Source organism: Acartia tonsa, chromosome 5 (genome assembly GCF_053477335.1).
Source record: "Acartia tonsa isolate MP-2025a chromosome 5, ASM5347733v1, whole genome shotgun sequence".
NCBI classification, from domain to species: domain Eukaryota; kingdom Metazoa; phylum Arthropoda; class Copepoda; order Calanoida; family Acartiidae; genus Acartia; species Acartia tonsa.
The window spans coordinates 30470671-30495554 of NC_137264.1; the positions used below are offsets into that span (position 1 = coordinate 30470671).

Sequence of the window (24884 nt, forward strand, 5' to 3'; positions counted from 1 at the left end):
CAAATGCAAATTTATTGATGCATAAAGTATTACTACTTATAATTGAAAGGAAAAATGATATTTTCTGTATAAATATAAAACCAATTTTTGTAATACAAATTAAGATTTCAAGGTTATAATTTGCAATAGGTTAGCCTGGCAAGATCAGGCATACAGAAAACTCGAAGTGTCTATGAGAGAATGATTCATGCAACAATCAAGCTTGTTTTGCCTGTGCTCTTTCTTGCATTTTCTCTCCTGTACTGGTGTGTTGGATTCAGACTTTATTTTAGTACCTAATCTCAGAGAGAGGGGGGGATAATGGGATGTTTATTACACTAGTCCCAAAACTTTTATAATAAAGTTTTCTTATTCGTTGGCATAACTAGTTTTGGGACTTTTTTATTGGTTATTTCATTAGATTGAGCGTTCTAACATTCAACCACTATTTTTTTATTTACAAAAGGGGTTATTTTTTGCATCATCATTGGGTACATACATCGATTTATCGGTCATTTATTATCTCTTTAAATCCCTGACCCAATCTATAATCCTTATCACTTGAAGTACATTGATACACATTTATGTAAATTATGTATTCACTTTAAAATCTAAATGTTCAAGAAATAAAGAATTTTAATCTCTTAATATTAGAATAATCATTTTACTTTTAAATTAAATATTATGCTGTGTTGTGGTTGTTGTCACCTTCCAAAGATAATTCAGGTTCCAATCTTTTGCTGTTGATGAGATGTGGATATATCTTGATCACAAAAATTCAATAAGTTTATTAACTAATGAATATTAAATCTAGAGACGGGGGACATTATTATTAATTACATACTTTTAGTACAAATTACCAAATCTCTTAAAATCTTTTAGAAGCATAAACAATATCTTGAAAATTTGTGTAATTTACAAGGGAGAAAAAAAAATATTTATAATTCTTTTCTCGTATTCATTCGAATCCGGTGGATAGGAACCGGTTCTCATCCATACGAAAAAACTATGTCTAGCATCGTATTATATCCAGCTTTCTACGAATATAGAAATGTACAATCATAAGATTAAAACCAGTTTTTTTAGCCGTTGCCTTTGGCACCTCGGGGCTAAAAAAACTAGTTTTAATCTCATAATTGTACTTTCTATATCCGCGGAAAGCCGTTTATAATACGATGCGAGAAATAACTATTCTACGATTACATAAATTGCAAGGTTTAACAATATAAAGAACACATTTCCCTTTTATTTTCTGTGTGTAAAAGATAGAATCTACTGACTTTTGACTTGGAATTCACGTAAATCATTAACCTAACCATATGATTAACCTAAAGTTACTCTCGTGTAATAAAATATGACTGCTATCCAAACATTTTTGAAGACAACTGAAGAACACATTTTGTATAACAACAGGTTTTCTAACTTAATAACAGCCTGTAATTGGTAAACGTGGCATCCGAAGTGTCTGGCAGTTTATACCAACAACAAAATTAATTCGAAAAAAATCACGCAACTGAGTGTCTGGCAAAAATTTCTAATCTTTTCATTGTATAGATTAATTATTTAGTTTCCTACAAATAGGGGGTGTGGGGAAGGGAGACAAAATTAATAAATAACAAGGATGACAACATCCATAAGTAGCGAAGCTCAAAATGATAAATGAATATCGGGAAAATGGAGCAGTGTCATACAGTAAACATTATACTTGATAAAATAAGGAAATCATGAAATCTTTAAAATCATGCAAACTTTAAAATCATGAAAACTTAATAATCCAGGAATCAATGTAGCACCGCAATTAATAGACACATCTTAATGCAACTTTATGGAAATATGTAGAATATGAGTATATTCAATCCCTGTTAATTTCAGCCGTCAATCCTGAATGTGAATAGAGAAAATCACGAAAATCTAAAAATCTAGGAATCGATCTATGTAGCACCCCATTTTATACACAAATCTTAACAAAACTTGGTAAAGATATGTAGAATATAAAATCAATTAATCCCTTTAAATTTCAGCCCTCTATATTGAAAAGGAGTTGAGAAAATCACAAAAATGTAAAAATCTAGGAATCAATATAGCACCCCAAATGATAGACAGATGTACAAAACAATGTATATTTTAGATGGGCATGTATAATAGGAATCTTCAGTAAAAATTTCAGCTGTCTATCTTGAATAGGAGCCGAGAAAATCACGTTTTACCCATAGCGTAACGGACGGACGGACAGGCAAAGGGAATTATAGAGTAGCTTCGCTACTAAAAATCTATAGGAGCATTAGATTTAAAAGCAAAGAAAGTTTGAAAATTTTAGTAACGAAGGCGACATTTATTTATCATACAGATTTATTTCAATACTATTACAAAAACAATTAAAAACTAAATTGAAAACTCTATATTACAAAATGATAAAAGAAACAAATACATTTAAAAACATTAGCTATAAAATATTTAAAAAATAAACTCGAAAAAAAGTTTCACAGTATTGTTACCTTCCAAGATATAATGATAATAAACATGATATTCAATACATAGTTCAATACGTCAGCTATAATAGCTAATCTTGTCATTCTTTTAACAGTTAGCATTTCAAAAAAATTATTAAAAACAAAGAAATGTAAAGAAAAATAATTATATTCTAATATTATTTTAAAATGATAACTGTTTATTGAAAGATTATCGTCATAACAAAAATTATCAATAAAATGAGCAACCAAAAATTTTGTCATTTATAAATTCAGTGTTAAAAATATAAGTGTCAAATAAAAAAAACACAAATAACAAAAACAATCAAAATTAATTTTAAAAGCAAGTATTTACAAAAAATGCTAATTTTATAAAAAAAATATGTACAAAATTTATTTAAATACCTATTTTTTATGAATTAAATACCTATTTGATGTGGTTCTACTAATAATTGGTTTTTTTTTTCACAGCCTATTACATATTTTAAAGAAAGGCTATTATCTGATAGTTTTAAATTTAGTTATTTTTAAAATTTAAGTACTAAAAAATATATATTTCCATTGTTATTTTGTAAATTTAGAATTTCTATTACTTTAAATTCAAGTTAATATTTGTAAATGTTAACAAAAACTTTTCAGTCACTAGCTTAAACTTAATCTGTTTTAAACATTGAAGCCAAATACATTTTTTTGTCTAATGGTCTTTTTTCTAAATTGCTTTGTAATTGATAAAAATACACATTTATTAAAATAAGGTAGAAATTAAACCTTTTCATGTATATAAAACTGGTTGTATCTTATTTTTTTGTTCTGAAGGAATTATAAATATTAGATATTTTAAATTACAACAATTCTAAATCTTTATATTTTCAACCGATTGTCATCTTATAACAGACTAATTAAAAAATTTTCATAACTAGATATTTTACAAAACAAAACAATAACATTTTCATGATAGAGATTATAGTACATTGCAATGGAAGCATATAGCTTAATAAATAGATACAAGATAAAGTATTATATTCTGAAATAAATGCAAGAATATTGCCCCAGTTGTGCATAACAAAATATAAAAACAATTATAAAATAATAATTTAAATTATTCACAGTTCTGACCTCAGGAGAGTGTTTAACTTTAAAATTAAACACTTAAAAATATTTACAAGTTTATGAAGCAGCTTATGGTGCCGAATAAAAAGACATCATACAATACAAATTACCAATGATAGGCCAGTATACATTGTAATTGATCTATGGTAAAATGTATACTGGCGTTTACTTGGTCATTTGTATTGTATGACATTTTTATTGGGCCCTATAAGCTGCTACTACGTTTATTTCAACAGCTAGTAGTAACAACAAGACAGCAGTTTTAAAGTATAGGTACATTTTTTCTAATTATTATTTAACTTCAAAATCTCATTTATTTTTCGTTTGAATTGAAAAATGTTAAATTAATTTGTCGTTTTTTAAATATAAATAATTAAAAATGAGCTAATTATTTTTTTATTTTTACCTAAAAACAAAACACTTGTTTAAACTTTAATTGTAAATTTTTTTTACACATTTTGTCCAATAAATTAAGTACATGTAAATAATACCTATTTTATGATCTTACATTAAAAAATGTAACTTCAAATAAATAAAATAACAAACTACAAATTGCTGTAAAATAAGTGAAACAAAGTTAATAAAATATTTACAATAAATAATATTCGTGTTATGGCTGTTTTAATTTGAGTTTAAAATAAAAGTTACTGAGTTAAAAATAAATAAAACTGAAATGCATAATAAAATCATATTTTCTGTTGTATAATTGCATGAATTTTAAAGTTCACCAAGGTTTGGAGATCTCTGATTAGTAAATTGCTGAAGTTCATTGAATAGTTGTTTACTCTTCTCCTGTAAAAAAATAAGTAGGGTTAGTCAATAACGTCCAAGCTTTTATGAGGGGGATAAAATGAGGGGTTTCAAAGGTTTAAGGGGAGTAAACATTCCCCATCATGGACGTCTATGAGGTTAATTTTGTTTTATTTATTGTAAGTTATCACAATCCATAGAGCCATGCCATAATCGTAATAAGTAATGTGTCAGTTTGCTGTTGGAAAGGTGTTGAGTTCGAGTCTGGACAATGCCACGTCATAATAGAGACAATATGAATAATATCTAAGCATAACCGTGCACAGTCGGAACTTCTAGACAAAGATCGTGCATTCAAAGAGTTGGTTGTATGGTGAATGTTACTTTCCCTGTAAACCTAGTTACCTAACTAATAATGTATTGTCGATCATGTGTTGATTTAAAATCTTTACATATCCGTCTGTACACAAATAAATATACTTACATAGGAAGAAAATATATTTAGTCAAGATCCAAACAATTTGAAGATAAATGTGAAAATTGTCCCCCTGAACACTTGTCTAAAAATATTACAATTATTAAACACTTGTGGAAATATAATAGTTTTAAATGATAAATAGATAAATATTTGCATAATACAATTTCAGCATTAAAAAATAAGTTTTAATAAAGTTTTAAACCTTCTAAATCGGCAGCAGTTACTTGCACAGCATGTACTGGCACCATATAAGCACAATTCTCTTCCACGTTGTTATTGATTGATTGGTGACAGATAGAGGACGACCTTTCTTGAAGTTTATCTTGCAACGCGGCAATTTGTTGCGCAAGCTCCGCGTTCTTGGCCTCTAGTTCTTCAGCTTTGCTGCGCCACATATTGGCTTCGTTTTGCATTATGTCGTATTTTCTTTCAAGAGAGTCCATGTATTCTTTTTTCTTGCGTCTACTTTCCTGGGCGGATATCTAAAAGAGAGTATTGTATAGAAAATCAACAATTACAATCTTTGTGTAAAAGTAACAGTTTGTATAAGTGATGGACCGATATGGGTCTTCTATACATTTGAGTTTCATGAGTCCAAGAATGTTTTATTTTACATTTAGTTGGGGTGGGAAGGAGCGCGTACAACAATCAACCAATGAAAAAAAGTATTGTGCAAAAGTATTTGTGGCTAAACTACTACAAACAAACAGACTTTTGATTGCACAACCTTTGTCTGAATCGTAAACTTAATGAGTTAGAAGCACATAGACAATTCCCTTTAATCTTACTTTCAATTCAAGCTCCTGTTAGTGCAGCAGAATAAACTATGTTTAAGAAAATGTATAAAAAGTAAAAAAACAGGACAGGAGCTGTCTGTCTGCAATATTATTAACCTGTAGTTGGGGGATTCTACACTAGGAAAGTCAGGGCTCTAACATAGATTGTTCATGAGCAAATTCAACTTTTGTTAACTTACTCTGTAGTACAGACGTATTCCCCTTTTTAGTAGCGAAGCTACTCTATAATTCGAAATGTCCGTCCGTCTGTCCGTCTGTCCGTCCGTCTGTCCGTCTGAGACAAAGTGGGGGAAACGTGATTTTCTCGGCTCCTAGAAAAGATAGACAGCTGAAATTTTTAGTGAAGATTCTTATAACATATGCCCATCTAATCTTTACATTATTTTGTCCATCTGTCTGTTGTTTGGGGTGCTAGATTGATTCCTAGATTTTCATGTTTTTGTAATTTTCTCAACTCCCTTTTAAGATAATGGGCTGAAATTTTCAGGGATTGTTTAAATTTACATTCTACATGTTTTCTTTAAGTTTTATTACGGTTTTTCTATTAGTTGGGGTGCTAGATCGATTCCTAGATCTTTAGGTTTCTATGGTTTTCTCGATTCCTATTCATGATTTGTGACTGAAATTATCAGGAATTGCATATGCTTATATTCTACATATTTTTATCAAGTTTCATTAAGATTTGTCTATAAATTGCGATGCTAGATCGATTCCTAGATTTTAAAATTTTTGTGGTTTTTAAGGTTGCGTGATTTTTAAGGTTTCCTTATTTCCCTATTTTATCAACATTAATGTTTATTGTATGAAACTGCTTTATAGCATTTTTTTAAAATCCATTCATAATTTTTGAGCTTCGCTACTTATGGATGTTGTCATCCTTGTTGACATTGAACTAAACCTAATGTATTAACTGTTTATGCTACCTTGTTCTTGATTTTTCTTCTGATTTTCTTGAGAGACCTTTCTTCTGACTTTGTCAGGGGTAGTTTTGTTGGAATAGGATATCCCTCAGATATTAAAGTTCTTTTCTCCTCCTCTGTCAGACATATTATCCCTGAACTCCCTGCAAAATTATTGAAATCAAAATACAGCTAAAGAAAGAATAGTGCCTATAAAAAATGACCAATGCTAGACAAATGCACAGACTAAATTACTAATGGCAGGTCATTATACATTAGACTATATAAGAAAGAGTTTTCTCGTATTAATTCGAATCCGGTAGATAGGAACCGGTTCTCATCAATACGAAAAAACTCTGTCTAGCATCGTATTATACCCAGTTTTCTACGAATATAGAATGTACAATCATAAGATTAAAACCAGTTTTTTAGCCCGTGCTTTCGGCACCTCGGGGCTAAAAAAACTAGTTTTAATCTCATAATTGTACATTTTATATCCGCGGAAAGCCGTTTAAAATACGATGCGAGAAATAACTATTAATGTTTTAGGTAGATTTGAAATCTGCATCAAATTTTAAGGATTTGTTTTTAAAAAAATCGTTTTTTGTATAATTCTTTATTTAAAAGCGAAAATGCAGTTTTAGGTAATCAAATCTGACATCTGTGATTGGAGAAGCTTAAGTGTCAACCAATTAGAGCGCAAGTAGTTTTCAATTCACCTATCACGGATGTCAAAATTAATTAAATCAAATTGTATTTGCGCTTTTAAATAAAGAGTTATACAAAAAACGAATTTTAGAAGAAAAAAATTCCTTAAAATTGGTCTTTCCATCTTATATAGTCTATTATACATATTAATTGACTAATGTTAGGCCATTATGCCGTTATTTTTATAGGCACTATAAAAAAGCTTCTGAAAGAAGTAAAAACAATTGGCAGTCCTTTATATCAATATATCGTTTAGAGAACAAAGATGGATAGATAGATTATAAATAGATGAATAGATAGATGGATGGATAGACGATCCTAAGAAATTTTATAGGATTTACCCTATTCATACAAATTGAATTTTCTAACATTTTCTTTCCTTTTTATTAATAAGAGGTAAAATTATTGAAAATTTAATTTATATGTAAAATATATATCAAAATAGGCAATGTTCCAGGGGCGTCCAAGCTTTTTTTTTGGGGGGGGGTAAAAAAATTTAGGGGGGGGGGTAATTCGTGTTTGGGGGGGGTAAAATGGCGCGCGAAGCGCGCCGAAATTTTTTTTTACCCCCCCCAAAATTTTTACCCCGGGGGTAAAATTTGATTGGGGGGGGTAATTACCCCCCCTAAAGTCTGTTGGGGGGGGTAAATACTCCCCCCAAATCTGTTGGGGGGGGTAATTACCCCCCCCAAACTAATTTACCCCGGGGGTAAAATTTTTGGGGGGGGTAATTTAATTATGTAAAAAAAGCACCTACCTAATCTATTAAGTTAATAAGTACTATCCTATAACATAAAGTAGTAAGTAAGGTTTATTTGACTATAGCTTCAGAGTTCATTACTTTTAATACTGAGTTCTTCTTTTTAGGAAAGCTTCACATAGATCCCATGATGGTTCCACACTATTATAGGTCAATCCTTTGAGTGGTTTTAGGCTATTTTTCTCCTCCCTTTTTACCCTTTAGAAAACACGAGTTCTTCTTTTTAGGAAAGCTTCACATAGATCCCATGATGGTTCCACACTATTATAGGTCAATCCTTTGAGTGGTTTTAGGCTATTTTTCTCCTCCCTTTTTACCCTTTAGAAAACACGAGTTCTTAGATGCTAAGGGCGCCACTACTATTCAAATATATAGTAGTATCTAATTCTTTAGAACATGAAAATACAATAATTAACTCACTAACCAATGAACTAATATGATTATACTTTAAAGTGAAGCGTCTTATAGGTCCTGGTAAGTTTTATAACTAGTTTTGAGACACCCTGACATCCTCCCAATCGCCTATAGAAATTCTTTTTCATTATTTAATGAAATCATAAGGAAAAAGGATAAGAGGATGAATACTCACCCCAATTTCATTGTAAAATATTACTTCCCCCCTACTAAAATAATTTGTCTGCTATTTATGTAAACCGTCCGCGGCTTTTTGCATCTTAATCATAACCTATTCTATATATGTAAAAAAAAAAAAAAAAATTTATCTTATTAATTATTATTATTTTTCTGTAATTTATTATGTTTTAAAAAAAATTAAAGAAAATATTTAAAATACAATTTGATTTAGAATCTTAAAAAACAAACAGCCGCGGACGGTCTTAGTGCAGCAGAAAAGTATGTTTCGCCTAGTTTAAAAATAGGAGGGTTCACCTTTTATGATCAAAAATTTTTTTTTTTTCAAATTAGCCTAAATGTAATATTTAAATCTAATTAACATGATAAAACTTTTAAATGTTTACTAATAAAAAATTAATAGTTTAGCTCTCAGCCACCAGGTTCGCTAGTTGTCTACTTCAAAGACATACATTAAAACTAAGGCTAAATATTAAATAAAAAATTTCATAACTGAATAATCTAAATAAGTGAATAATCTGTAATGCTATCTGTGTTCTTTCTCAGACAATACTCGTTTTTACAATATTTTTAACATTTTTAAGTGATGTTATTTACCCCTCAGGGTTTGGCCCTTTAGTGACAAAAATCCAAAACAAGAAAAATACAGGCAAAATAAAAATTGATGAACGCTTTGATATTCTAGTTCTATATTCAAAGCTAGATGGCACTGAAAAACTGATTATTATAATTTACAATCAAATGTTCATATTAAATTTGTAAAAACGTTTATTTATTAAAAAATATAAGTTAGACAGACTGCAATATAAATCTTATAAGCTGATAATGAGTGTTATGATTAAAGTCAGTAGCAAAGTCATGAAAAATTTATAATGATAATTTTATATTCTTTCATTAGGTTTCATCAGAATGGATGATAATTCAAAATATTTCTATATCATCCCTTAAAAATTAGATTTATGCTTCAAACAGCATCTATAATTGTCTTGAAATTATATTTAATTTTAAGATATTCCCATTTTGAAAAGTGGTGGAATAACATTAAAAATTCAGCGCGGCAATTGCTCAATATAGGCCTCTAGGCCCACTGCCTATTTTAGTCCTTCAAATACCTCGATTTCTCTCTTTTATTATTTTCTCTATGAATGAAATATTTAATTTAGTTAGGTATCTATTTTATGGAATCTTCAGTGCTTTACAATTACATCATAGATCCCCGGGATGGTTTTAGCCCTTATAAAGGCCCAAGCAAATAAAACATGATCAAACTATTAAATTTTTTGTTATCATGGTTAAGAACTGTTTTAACTGGTTGGACTATATTGGGGTATAGTCCCTTTTGTGGCAACGCTCTTTAAGGGGCGTTTCTTCGTTTTTTTCACACAAGCTTCTCTCCTATTTTTAGCCCCTGCGGGGGGTCAATTGCTTAACCATGTGGGGCAATCACCTAAACCAATATAACCTATCCTAAAATAAACTATCAAAAGCCATTTAGGATATACTTTTCATTAACTATTAGGAGACCAAACGAGGAACATAAAATATATTACACCTCAAGGCTCGAGTCACACTATGACTTTTTTTAGGGGGGGGGGGGGGAAGGCGGGGATTACTCCCTCCCCCCCCAAAAAAAAATTTTCAGTAAAATTTTTTTTTAAGAACATTCAATTTGGGGGGAGGAGGGGGTAAATACCCCCCCAAAAAAAAATTACCCCTACCTTGGGGGTGCCGTAGGCACCCCCAACGATTTTGGGGGGGGTATTTACCCCCCCAAACCATTTTGGGGGGGGGTAATTACCCCCCCCAAAATAAATGTTCTTTAAAAAAAAATTTTTTGGGGGGGGGTATTTACTCCCTCCCCCCCCAAAAAAAAATTTTCAGTAAAATTTTTTTTTAAGAACATTCAATTTGGGGGGAGGAGGGGGTAAATACCCCCCCCCAAAAAATTTTTTTTTAAAGAACATTTATTTTGGGGGGGGTAATTACCCCCCCCCCAAAATGGTTTGGGGGGGTAAATACCCCCCCCAAAATCGTTGGGGGTGCCTACGGCACCCCCAAGGTAGGGGTAATTTTTTTTTGGGGGGGGTATTGTTCACAAAATTTTGGGGGTGCCTACGGCACCCCCAAAATCGTTTGGGGGTGCCAAATGGCCCATTACCCCCCCCCTTGGACGCCTATGCAATGTTCATCTTCTTTTTAAAATTTTTCTTTTGACATTTGTATTAAATAAATATAATTTATTTTGTATTTATTATATTTAAAATGTAAAGGAAAAAACACTTGTAGAAAAATAATAATTTCCATTTAAGTAATAAAATTTTATTTTTATCCGCGTGTTGGAAGCGTGGTAAAAGATGCTATTTTATAATTCCAAATGCCAGTCTGTTTGTCCGTCTATTAACTTCGTTTAGGGGGAAAGGTAGAAGGGGTATTTTTGTTTATAGTAATTGAGAATGTATTGTATACATCGTGGAAACATTCCTGATGAGAATAGATTTATTAGAGTGAAAATAAAGTGAAACTTCACCTTTAAGTTGTGTAGAAATGAGAGGAGAATTAATAGTTTGTCTAACAGCTGGCAAAATCCTCTGTCTTGCCTGCGACATAGCCGCCGCAGCCGTATGCACCTGTTGTCTGGCCGCTGAGCTGCTGTTCTGCAAGCTGCCGGTGCTTGTTATAGTGTTGCTGCGCGTGCCAGCTGATGTAAATTGTAAATTGTTGTTGGAAGTGAAGTTGTTGGTTGTGTGTGTTGTTGTGATGGTTGGACGACCGCCAGAGCATAATGTGAGCGGGTTAATGACGGGAAGCGGGGCTGTGCTGAAGTTTAGTTGGGAGAGCTCACTGCTGTTATCCTCCAACTTTACTGACACCTTCGGACAAATCAATCTGAAATTATAAAACATTTTAAAATTGAACTAATCCACAGAAAGCGAAGCAAAAATAACAATTTCTTCTTATAATGCTAGGAGATTTTTTTTTACGGAACTTTATTTTTTATATAAGTCTTGTGCTGGATGAAATTTACACAATTTTACAAGTTTTTTTTTATGGGACGTGGTTCATTTAGAACTTCATATTAATTTTCGTTTAGTTCTATTTTTAAAAAATGTGTACACATTTATATACTTTAAGTTTAGAGCACACAAAATAATCATGAAAAATACTAATTAAAAAAGAGGCAAAAACAAATTGTTTCAAGATGACTAAACAATAAAAAATATTTTTTTCTTGGTTTAGATAATAGAGATACTATAGAATGCAAGATTTGTTTTTTTGGACAGAGATCTGTCAAAAACAGAATATTAATGTGTTTTTTAGCTTTTTAGGGGGTTTTCTGATTTAAGCAGCGAAGTTACTTTATAGCTTTAAAATGTACTTCTGTTTGGCTAAAATGATTTGAGAATGATGTGAATTTCTAGCCTGCTCTTTTAGTGAATATCCCCCATACTAATATGAATCTAGTGCATAATTGGATCGTCGGTCTTTTTAAATAATCGAGATTTAATCTCGTTTTTTTTACTTCCCTTTTTCTGTTTTTTTGTCTTACAGTGCTTATGGATGTTGACATCCTTGTTTATTCTCCAATCCATCAAATCCATTTTATTCTAGTATTTTAATAATACATGATGCCCAAAAATTGTTACCACTCTAAATAATTTCTATCGTAAAAATGTCTCCAGGATATGAATATAAAATTAAACATTGATGTTACAAAAGACAAAGGAAAAAATGATTTAGTTCAAGATAGATTAGCTCATAGTCATATCACAACAAGTAATTACTGTCCATAAGAAGCGCAGCAACATAAGATTTTAATTTAAGAAATGACAGTAATATTGTAAATATTATATTTACATTCTCATTCAAATTTCGGGGGGTTAGGGTAATTTAGGTGTGGGAGGGGTAAAATCTAAAATATTTGTGTAAATAACTCTAAGTATAGAGTAGCTAACATCAGGGATCTTAATGGATAAGACAATGGCCGATAAATTGCTGAACATCTCAAATGATAATACACAAAATTACCCCTTTTGTAGATTACATTAAGTGGTTAAAACACATGGACACTCATTTTAATGAATCAACCAATCAAAATTCACCAAAGTCCCCAAAAAAGTTGTTAAGCCAATGGATAAGAAAACTACATTATAAAACTTTGGAGATTAGTGTAATAATCAGCCCATTGTACCCTCAACTCTTTGAACTAATATACTAAAAAGGAAAATTCACATTTGAATATTAGAGCAGCTATCGTATTAATCATTAATAGCACAATATCATAAACAGATTTCCGGGGATATTAAAATGAAAGATTATAAGATTGATCAATGGGTTCTGAGATAAATGAAAATAAATATTATTTAGTTTTTTTCATTATTTTTGATAAATTCTCTATAATACCATACGATACATGATTTTTCGGTATGAATCAACAAACAAGTTTTAATCAAGCGAATTCGAAGGCATATTGAAGAATAGATTACCTTGCTGTTGTTTGTGAAGGTTTCAGAAGAGAATGAGGATTTTGTTTGGCAGAATTATTCAACATCATCCCAGGCTCCATCTTTACCTGAAATTTATAATTCAGTAATAGCGATAAAAAACATGGTTGTAAGTACGGACAAAGTCAGTTTTATAGGGAATGTTCAATGTTCATAAAAAAAAGAGAGATAAAAAGGAAAGAGAGAAAGTGTATAACTCTTGGGATGGTTTTACACTATTTTTCAACTCCTTTTCCGCCTCTTCGAAAACAGAGCCCCTAGAGGTTAGGGATGTAGCTGCTAGTATGATATATAAGGTATTATACCTGGACATGAATATCTGGCTCCTGTTTAATTAGCTTCCTCACTAGTGTTGGCTTTGTACAGCTAGTTACAGGGCTCAGACAACCAGAACTTGCCACCCGCAGGCCCATCTGCCCGGTGGATATCTGGGGTAGGGTCGTGATGGCACCAGCCACCCCATGACCGCCCAGGCCAACACGGGTTGTGATAATCTGAGGGGTGGAGCTGAAGACGGAAAGGGGCGGAGACAAGGTTTCTCGCTTGATAAATATATTTGTGTCATCATTCTGAAATTTATTAAAAAAGAATTTTATTGGTGTATTTTAAACTTGGCTTGTTAAAGTTAATTTCCCTTCAACCCATTACTTTTTGAAAAAGCATGAAAGTAATGGTAGGGGGTTAGTTTTTTCCTAGCACAACCCGTGCGGGGGACCCTTACACTGAGGCCTATTCCTGCGGTGCCCTAAACGCTGTGGGGCTTGCCAGTACCCAATATAAATCTAACCTAACCTAACTAAAAGTAATAAACAAACAAAAGATTTATTTAGATTTTATTTCAAAATAATGAGGGAAGGAGAAAGCTACTAGTTTTTTCAAATGCTTGTAAATTTAGATTTATTTTGTTACCTTAATAAATGAATCTTGTTGATTTGCTTTCTTCATTGGAATACAAGGGAAACATTCTTGCTCCATATCTAAACACAAACAAGATTAGTTTTTTTTTTTTATAAAAACTGATGCCTTTTTTAAATTAAAAAAAGATTACTTTCCTTTCATGTAAAGCTATACAAACTTTAAACATATAAAAATTATATTGCTCTTTGTAATCATTTTAAAAACTAAACAATAAGGAAACAATTATCTAACCATCAACAAATTTTTGGTTACCTATATGAAATAAGTCCCCAAGGCAATAGCAATGACGAGAAAGCATTGATTTTTTTTCTTGAATTGGTGGAAAAACAAATCACTAGATGTCTTTTTGATATTCCCATTTCTATTGCATAGATGCATAGATAGATATAGAACCTTTTAAAGATAGATACATAGATGATTAATTCTATAAATTGATAGAGAGATAGAGGGGTCAATGGGCTGTTTTTACAAAGTTTTATAAAAATATTTTCTTATTCATCAACTTAACAACTTTGGGGACTTTAGTGAGTTTTAATTGGCTGGTTTATTAACCCTTACAGATCGGGGGGGGGGGGGGGCTCAAAGAGCCCCCCCCCTCTAGTTTTTTCAATCTCATTTTTTTTGTAGGTAAGATGGAGAGCTGTAACTTCATGACTTTTTAAGTTTAGTATTATATTTATATGAATAGTTTGATAAATAAATCTTCGGGCAGAATAATAGATAGATAAGATGAATATGAGATTAGACATGTATTTTAATTTTACTCAAATGATTTTACAATAGTTGAAGAAGGACGTAAAATGATCCAAGTCAAGGATGTCTTGGCACTTTTAAACAGCGAAGATACTCTTTAATTAGGTTTCGTCCTTTAGTCAATTCAAATGTTTAGGATAAATAACATCTGTAAAACTAAATTTCTTAAAAGTTGAAGGAACTATAATATTCGATATATACTTTGCCTCAAAACTTTCTGAATTATTATAGTGTTTAATTGTTCTTTTAGCATCAAACTGGAATTGATTTGTTATTGCTGCGCTACTTATGGATACTTATGGTTTTTTTATGGCGCTAATATTTTTAACAATGCAATTTGCAAGTAAGCAATACAACTTTTAAATCAGGGGGATGAATGTATTTTCAGATTTCCGAATCCAATTTAATTTCCGGTGTATTAAAACCGGTTCTCAGCCATAAATAAAAAATTAATCAAATCATACAATTAATTTCAGTATTATTGGCTTCGGCATGAAACACTGGAATTAATCTTTTTTTTTGCATTTTACTATCCGTGGAAAGCTGTATATAAAACGATGCGATAAATTGCTTTTATAACTTCCATGACTACAATAAAAACTTAAACAGACCCTAACAGGTAAATTAATATCAAAATAGCATTTTATACGTTTAGTTTAAAATCAAATGACAAAATAAATCGGCAACTCATATCAACCTAACTATTTTTTTAACTTATCATTAAAATTGTTTTTCAGTATCTTGAACCCTTTTTTACAACTTTAAACTTTATTTGAATATTCGAAGAAGTGTAAATTTTTATATATGCTTCAATATTTTATTATCTTTCGCAGAAAAGGAATGAAATAAAACAATAAAATATGAAGAAAAAAATATAAAAAAAAACATCACGCAACCTTTTATTAAAATAGCTTTAAATGAGTTATTTCTTCATCCTACTTAAACTCCCCTTGTAAAAAATATAATTTTTACCCCAGAACGCCCCCCTCCCCAACCCCCCTACTATTATAATAACTTGTAATAATTGTGAAGAATATTGGACGGGAGTTAATTCAAATTATCTGCAATTGTCTATTCCCTCCCTCTTAATGATCAACCCAAATATCTATCCTTAAAATCTGAATTATACCAGTTATAAATGTTTCTATCATAAAGATTATTTCAATAAGTATATACATTCAGGGAGGGAGGGAACATCGGGCTGTTTATTACACTAGTCCCCAAAGTTTTATGGGAACGTTTTCTTATTTGTTGGCTTAAAAACTGTGGTAGCTTTTGGGGAATTTTGATTGATTCATTCATTAAGTAGAGCGTTTAAACGTTTCAACCATTAACTTTAAAAACTAATTTGTGTATAATCTTTGTGATGTACATCAATTTATCGGTCATTGTTTAATCCCTTTAACTAAAACCCTGATATACATTTCTTATAATTATATAATGCTGATTCCTGTAACTACAAAATCTTTTTGGAATTGTAGAATATTTACATTCTTTAGCCTCCATATTAATTAGATATATTCTTAGTCCTATACACTAAAGTAGCAAGATAAGTGTCTCTGCGTCCATTAAGATCTCCTAAACTTCCCCGAGCCATAAAAAAGTTTATCTGGAAGCAAATAAAATAAAAATATATAACCCCCCCTGTTCATCCTGGCTTGTTTCTTGAAAATAGTTTTATCACTATCAAAAAAAGAGAAATACTGAAAAGTGCCTGTCACCCTAAATATTTATTATTGCTAATGACCCCAAAGCTTCTAAGTTTAAAAACCAGTAAAAAAAGAAAGCGCTGAAGATTGATGCATGGATGGATAGAAGGATAGATAGATAGATAGATGGTCAGTAGCATTTAGGAAATTTGGAATACCTACTTAAGAAATGGTTGTCATATAATAACATCAACTTTTAGAATTAGCAAGACATTATTATGCATTTCTTTGCTCCTTGGCTGTTTTAATATTCCCGACACCATTGGTTCATTTCCAAAGATCCAATTGAGAGTCGGCACAAGGTCATTGGGATAGGGAAATACAGTTATTTGACCCCTTCCCGCCTCTAGTGTTTTACTCTAATGAAAAAGGCAAAAATTAAAGGGGAAAATCCAATTGTTTTAAACGCTGGGGTTTCGGCTTCAAAAAAGAAAAACAGGGAGAAAAAAAGTAAAATAATCTCAGACAGTTTACATGCAATTTGCTAATGAGAAATATTGTGCATTTTGTAAGCACATAATTATGAACTAATACAGAAGGATTCACAGAGTTGAAAAATCCGGTTAAACAACATTTAATATGTAGGGAGCTTGGAGTGGCCTAATAATACGCACTCAGAAATACCCAAAAATTAAGTACGTTCTGTTTGTTCCAAGAGAGAGAGAGAGAGAGAGAGAGAGAGAGAGAGAGAGAGAGAACACATTGAACTGCTTATTACACTAGTCCCATACAACTTTGAATACTTTTACTGAATTAAGATTGGTTGGTTATCTAACTTGAATGTTCAATCGTTTCAGCCATTAATTCTAATCTACAGAAGGGGTAATTTTGCGTGTCATCATTGGGGATGTACTGTAATTTATCGGCCATTGTATAATCCCTTTAGATCCCTGGTTTGTTCCAATCAGGGATCTTAAGGGATAAGACAATGGATGATCAATTGATGTACAATGTTCATCTCAACAATTTATGATGACCAAAATTACCCTCTCTGGTGGAAAAGATTGTTCACTGAATGTACAACCCAATCAAAATAAAAGTCCTAAAAGATTTCTTGCAATTTATGAGAGATTATGTTTTGTAATTTTTGGGTACCATTATAATTTAGAGTACAATATCCCCTCCTCCCTCCCCCACGAGAATTATCTATTTTGCTTACGCTTTCTTGAATAATTCGATAGGTCATGTTTCAACTTAAAGATTTTCCTTTGGTTTTTCAGTATAAGAATACCAAAAATACAGTCGTATTACAAAAAATTATATTTCATTCGCTGGTGTTAACTTTTGGGTACTTATATTGAAAATTGATTGGTTAGTTTAAATACAAAGTCTAAAAAATGATTTCATTCTACAAAAGGGTTGATTTTGTCTTATTCCTCAAGATCTCTGTAAATAGAGAGAGACAGAGAGAGAGAGAGAGAGAGAGAGAGAGAGAGAGAGAGAGAGAGAGAGAGAGAGAGAGAGAGAGAGAGAGAGAGAGAGAGAGAGAGAGGAAAGAGGGGGGAGAGGGGGTGAGAGAGAGAGAAGGAGTTAAAATGAAGGTTACAAGAAATGTATGAAAACGGATATGCAAGTCTGGCTAAGTTTAAATGCAGTCTTGATGTTTTATGTGTGTGTGTGTGTGTGTGTGTATACGTGTGTGTGTGTGTATCAGTGTGCATCTGTTGCTTTAAGTGTGTGCTCTAAAATGCATAGTTATCAAGTGTTTATTGAAAACAGTGTACATACATCATGTATCAAAGTAAAAGATATAAATATTTTGGCCTAACCCTAACTCTGCGGGGCACAAGATTTACGATTCTTACAATTATGAGTAACCTATAACCTAAACTAGTTCAAGATTATAGCATGAAATACAAGCAACATTAGTATAAGAGAGCCATATATAAATGTGTAAGAAGTATGTTTTAAAGATACCTTTTAATACCCTGCAATGAAAATCACCAATAATGTATATTAAAATTATTGGTGGAAATGTTTGGACACAGTTGGTTTGAACAGACCAATAATAAACCAACAACTGACGGAATGTGTTTCCTCCATCCCTAATATATATTTTTAGCTAGAACATCTTAACTTAAAATTTAGTTTAATCGTAAAAACACCAATTACAGAATAAAAGGGCGTTGGCCAAACAAGAAGTAAATTTCATACTTTAATTTCTCTTACATTTATATAAAAAAAAAACTTTTTCAGAGGAAATATCAATTTAACATAACAATGGCATTGCTTTAATTTTAGTAGCGCAGCAACTTGAATTCTTGTATATATGTCCGTTTGATTGTCTTACCGAGCAGTTTGCAAAAATTAATTTGTATTTTGAAATTTTTTTGACTGATTTAAAGAAACGAAAAAAGGGTGGTAAATTGATTTATTTTTTTGTTTCAATCAAACTTATGGTTTATTATTTCAAATCATGATTAAAAAATAATTCTTGTTTGATATTAAAAGGGTTTTAAAGAAAAGGGAAGTTGTTTTTATAAATTGTAATACTGGATATATAATAGGTGGATAAATTGACAGGGGAAATTATTGTCAATTTAGGTCGTTAATATGGACCTAATTTATTGGTTAGTTCGATCATCCAGTAAGTGAAGTGATGGGGTAAGGGTGTGGATGAGTGGTTTCGTTATTTTAGCCAGCTGGGAGTATCACTTTATCAGAGTACATGAAAATCTGGTGCAACATCCAGGTGATTGTATATTGATTATCGTAATGTGGGTGTGACTTGAACAAAATAAAACAAGCTTCCCATGACCTTTAAAGGGTTAGTTAATATTTACAATATATTATCCTATTCTACACATTAATCAGATGTGTATGTGTTAAGCTCATAAGATCTCGTAAACGGCTGAATCGATCGTTCCACAATTATCAGGGAAGTTTTGTAATTATCCAGGGAAGGTTTTGATCTAATGTGATGAAGGGGTGGAGTCCCCCACCCCAAATAGACATTTTTTTCTTTTAAAATAATGAGTCATTTTTGATAAATTGCATTCTTGTTAGTTGTGTTTTTCCTTATAACAAAGTAACAGGATCTCAATCTGTGTGTACCGAAGGTTCTCGCAAACCGCGGAACAGATATGGTTCTCATTTACAGTGTAGCTTTGTATAGTTCCTGGGAGGGTTTATACCTATTTTGGGGGAGGGTATCCTAGCATAGATTAAAAAGAAAACATTTTACGTGCCTCCTAGAGGCATCTAGGGGCGTAACCCCTAATTCTAACTTGTTGTTGTACCTCCAATGAATGTGGACAAAATTGTCCTTGTTATTATACAACATAAAGCAAAATCTAGCCATATCCTATATTACAATTATTATTGTACAATTAATTTTTATTTTTCAATTCAAATAAAAGGATGATATAAAAGTATGCACTGAAGCCGTTTAAAAAAAAATAACAGTAAAGTGTTTTATATGTTTGAAATCGTTTGAACTATTATACAGTTAGGGGGTTGAATCCATTTTTATAGAAGCAGAAATATAATCTATGATTATGGTTTGGACCCTCTAAAACTGTAATCTACCTTTCCACTTTCCCCTCTCTTGGTGAAGATATCTTCAACGCCGATTCGATTTTTGAAATCTAAGATTCTACTTTCCCTTCTCTTTGTAAAGATATCTTCAACGCCGATACGATTTTTGAAATGTAAGATTCCACTTTCCCCTCTCTTGGTGAAGATATCTTCAACGCCGTTACGGTTTTTGAAATTTAATATTCCACTTTTGCCTCTCTTGGTGAAGATATCTTCAACAAGAGAGACAAAAGTGGAATCTTATATTTCAAAAATCGTATCGGCGTTGAAGATATCTTCACCAAGAGAGGGGAAAGTGGAAGGGTAGATTACAGTTTTACAGGGTCCAAACCATAATCATAGATTACATTTCTGCTTCTATAAAAATGGATTCAACTCCCTAACTGTTATATGGCCTCGTTAATGAAAATAGCTTCCAGTCGGAAAGATTAAGTTGACCAAGAATATAGAAAAGTTCCGCTTGTATAAAAGGTAAACATAAAAGTAATGGACGTTCAAACAGACTTTAAAGGTAAATTTATAGAGTAGACTAACTATTTAAAAATAATCAATCCTTTATACATTAGGATACAAATGTTTTAAGTTCTCTCCAAAATTGTAAATCTGATAAATAATAAAATGATGATTATTTTTATAAATCGTTTTCAGGTAATTTACAATTAAATTAATCCGTCTATAATATGTTTAGTTTACAAAAAAATATTATTTAAAGAAAAATACGATTTTTATATTTTTATTTTATTTTTGCACATTCTAATTGGATGATTTTTTGAAAGTTGTCCATAATTATAATTCCTTTGTAACCAGGAGGGAGGGGACATTGAACTTTAAATTAGACTGGTACCAAAATTTCAAAACAGCTTATATTCGCGGGCCTAAAAACTTTGGGTACTTAATTAATGAATTAAAATGTGATTTATACGTTTCAAACCAGCAGTGTCCAAACTATTTGGCTTTCAATTCTAATTTACAGAAGATCCCTCGGTTCAAACAGACAAACATCCTGTTACTTTATTATACGGATTTTCTCGTCACATATGCCAGACATTTACTTCACAACTTTTTATATGAGTTTCAAAACATTTATTATACCAGCTTATGCTAGTTAATCCTTTTTAGGAAGCAAAGCTTTCTACACTAAGGGTCGTCTGTACGTCCGTATTAAATAGCCAATTGCTGTTAAATTTAGGCATGTTAGAATTGTCCTATCCATTTGTTATCCTAGTTCTTTGATTTATGGAGTATAGACTCTGAGTCTTAGGTGTTTATGTACAATCCTTGTCAAATCTGCTATCAATGTGCAATTTAATTATATAAATAAATTTATAATCTGTAAGTAATTATGCCATATTAGTCCATATTAAGCATTCTGTATTTATGTAATTTTATACAGATTTTTACATTTACAGATTTATACAGATTTTTCGTTGAATATTTAAAGTGTTATAATGTATGACCGTTTAATTTAATTAAGCTTCGCTTTTATGAATAAAGTCATTCTTTTTTCTAACTGTACTGCTTGAAAAAGCCTTTTTACATTTAGGATATTTCCGTCCGTCTGTTTACATTTGTAAATATACTGTTTGCTTGTTGATTCAATTTGTTTCAGGTTTGTTTTTTGCCTTTTCAATATTTAGCTTTGGGTGTATTGAAGTTGTCGTTCTTGTTATAATTGCATTTCTAGAAGCGAGGCTAGCTATTTTTTATATGGATGTTTTAAACAATAATGTTGTAGTCACATTGATAGTTTTATAAATAAAACTTCTTACGGGGGATTTTTTTTAACATCATAAGAACATAGGGTTTCTTTTAGGTAACGGTTAGCTACACAAACAAAAATTGTAAAATTTAATTTACTATTTAAATAATAAGAAAGTTTTCAACAATTGCATATAATTTTTAAATAACAAGGACAAAAAATTAACAATCTTACCGCAAACATCAAAACTTGGTTAAGAGGAAAATTAATATTTCATGTACCAGTCAATTAGAGAAAATGTTTAATTTCCTTGAAATCAAATAATGCTATAAGTTTTAAATTTGGTGTTTTTTTTAAGAAACTAGTTCACTAAAGCGATAATAATAAAATTAAAAAATAAAAGATCAATGTTTTTGATGAGAAAATACTGAAGTATTTACGTTTAAAAACTTCATTTTTGTTTGTTTGTTTATTGATTAACCTTCCAAAACAATCCCCACTCCCTTCGAAAAATAAAATTTTAAAAATGTGAAATTCTAAATATATTTTTAATATATTATTATAAAATAATCATTTTGTTTATAAAGGTTTTAAATTCATATAACGATTCTACCAGTAATAATTGTAGAATAGAAAGACGATCCAGCATTATACTTGGTTTATATTCTTTCCTAGTGGTTTTACGCAAAGCTTAGTCAAACCTATGTACATAAATTTTAATACTAAAAAACTTTCTATTTGATTTTTTGGATGGTTTTAATTGATAAATGCCAATTGAAAAAAGTTTAACTCTGCTGTTAAATGCTTCAATGCTTTTTTATTAGAGCTCGGCAACCGCGATATGATTTATCTCTAAAATTGGTTTAAATTGGAAGTCGCAGATATGCATATAGTGATATTTTTTGTGTAAGCTTGATACTGCGGCTAACTGTCGGCTGCCGATCTTTTTTAAATGCTTCACGGCTAAGTGTTATTAATGCATAATAATTTTATCATCCGTTTCAAAATAAATTATGAAATTCATAATTACATCACCTTAGAGTCGTAAATATATCAGGCATATTTTTTTCAAATATTTTTAAAAGCCTTTACCTTGGTCTTAAAGCTACGCCCCAAAAGCATACTATAAATGTGATTTGGATGTCTGTCCCTTAACTAATGTAGTAAAAAAAACCTTCCCAGAAAGCATAAAAAACTTTACTATAAAGAAGAACCATATCGTCCAGCAGTTATTGAGATCTTTCGGTACAATGAGACAGACAGACAAACAACCATTCTAATACAATTATGTAAGGACTAGCTAGAACCCTTATATACAAGTTCATTGTCCCTAAGTAACCTCAACATTTTTTATGTTGTTGTCGTTTAACTTTTCATATTCTTTGCATAATTAAAATCACTGGTGCATTCAAACGAACCATTTTAAGTACTTAAATGATAAGACATCTTAACAATTTAATATCTCTGTCATTAAGAAAGGAAGAAACCATTAAATTAGCAAGCTGGTTATTTACATTCTTGAAAAGCGAGGCTTGTCTAAATTTAAGGTTAGTCTGTCTGTTCGAGCGTAAAAAAAAACATAAAACCATTTTTAGAATGTGAAAAAAACTTGTATTTATTCATTTGACATTTAATTTTGTCATGAAATAACGATTTTGATTCCGAGAATGATTAGGAACGATGTTTTAAATTTAATTATTCAAAATAGTATTGAGTATTTACGCAATTCTTATTAAATTAAATTCAAAATTATATTTTCTTTTTTCACATGAAAATCGATGTCCCTCTTTTAGTTGTAATGTTTATCTTTCGAATAATTATGATTTATCTAGATTCGCTTCCATGACTGTTGTAATCCTTGTTAAAAGAAAGTTGAATAGCAGCATCATATTGTAATTTACGTTATAATGTATTATTTAATTTAAGTTTACTAACATTGACGTAGGAAAATTTTTTTTTTTGTATTTTACAAATGTTTGAAGCAAAAATGGTCACATTTTAAGGAATTCAAAAATTCCATGTTTAAGTACCATCTAGTTACAGGGATCTAAAGGGATAAGACAATGATGATTCACAAAATTACCCCCTCTGTAGATTACATTTAGTAGCTGAAACGTTTGGACATTCAAATAAAAAAAAAACAATCAAAATTCAATAAAAGTCCCCAAAGTTGTTAACCCAACGACTAAAAACGAATAAAACAAAAACTATGGAGACTAGTGTAATAAAAAGCTGAATGTCCTCTACCTCCCTGATCTAGTTTGGTCAGTTCAATGCCCTTAAAAAAACCTGATTTTGTGATATGAGCATCTTTTTTTACTAATGTAGTGGTCAAAGTGTGGTTTCCTCACAGCAACTTTAAAACCGATGTTTAGACCTTTTTATGCAAGGATAAAAAGGGTTAAGACAATGGCCGATAAAATTATGTACTTCCCCAAAGATGATACACAAAATTACCCCTTCTGTAGATTAAAATTAGTCGTTGAAACTTTTAAATACTAAACCTAATAAATCGACCTATCAAAATTCACTATTGTCCCCAAAGTTGTTAAGAAAACATTATTATACAACTTTGGGGACTAGTGTAATAAAAAGCCCATTGAGCCATCTCTCTCTATGGTTTTTTATATCATTTTCTATTATTATGAGATTATGGTTTCATTCATATTTCATATATATACATATAATATATGTATATTTCATATTACATTGTGTCGACGTATAAATCTTTCATTTATTTATGTCATGAAGTTGACATAAATTATTGATATAGTAAGTCAGCACCAACTTTCAGGCTTACCTTGTATTTTTTTTACAAAAATGATTTTTGAATTTTATAATTAGTTGAATAAAACCAAACTTACATAATTCTATGCTAAAAATTTTGACCAATGGATCACTTTAGCGCCTAGAGGAAATTAAAACTAGATTTCTTTACTAACAAACATTTTCCCTATTGTGAATTAGATTAAGTTTAGCAAAACTAATTTTTAATATTTCCGCTACTCTTAAAGTTAAACTTTGTACTATATCATAACTGTATTACTTACTGTTTGTTTTTTTCAATTTTCTTGCTGCGGTACTCAAGTAAAAAACTGTTCTTGTTTTAGAAAAAAAATGTGTAGGATTGTAAAATTTCTAAAGTAAGTATGTAGCTTTTATGTCCACAAATCTGGGTTTTAAAGGTGAAAACAGGGATGGAGGGGTGACTGTAAATTAAACTGAT

At 30.8% G+C, this 24884-nt stretch overlaps 1 protein-coding gene across 2 annotated transcripts in view; it reads right to left on the minus strand.

Annotated features, from left to right (window-relative positions):
- Positions 1-2310: 2310 nt before the first annotated feature.
- LOC145319261 (cyclic AMP response element-binding protein A-like) overlaps positions 2311-24884 on the minus strand; it is a 71836-nt gene continuing 49262 nt past the window's right edge. The window contains exons 6-13 of one of the 2 annotated variants that reach the window (XM_080161274.1): positions 13952-14019; positions 13348-13611; positions 13025-13110; positions 11068-11426; positions 6506-6645; positions 4988-5267; positions 4792-4867; positions 2311-4349 (exon numbers count right to left, since the gene is read on the minus strand). In XM_080161274.1, the coding sequence (XP_080017400.1) occupies positions 4809-4867; positions 4988-5267; positions 6506-6645; positions 11068-11426; positions 13025-13110; positions 13348-13611; positions 13952-14019 (1256 nt within the window). In that variant the 3' untranslated portion in view covers positions 2311-4349; positions 4792-4808. Of the gene's footprint in view, positions 4352-4790; positions 4868-4987; positions 5268-6505; positions 6646-11067; positions 11427-13024; positions 13111-13347; positions 13612-13951; positions 14020-24884 lie in introns of both variants that reach the window. The other variant, XM_080161275.1, reaches the window with a different exon arrangement.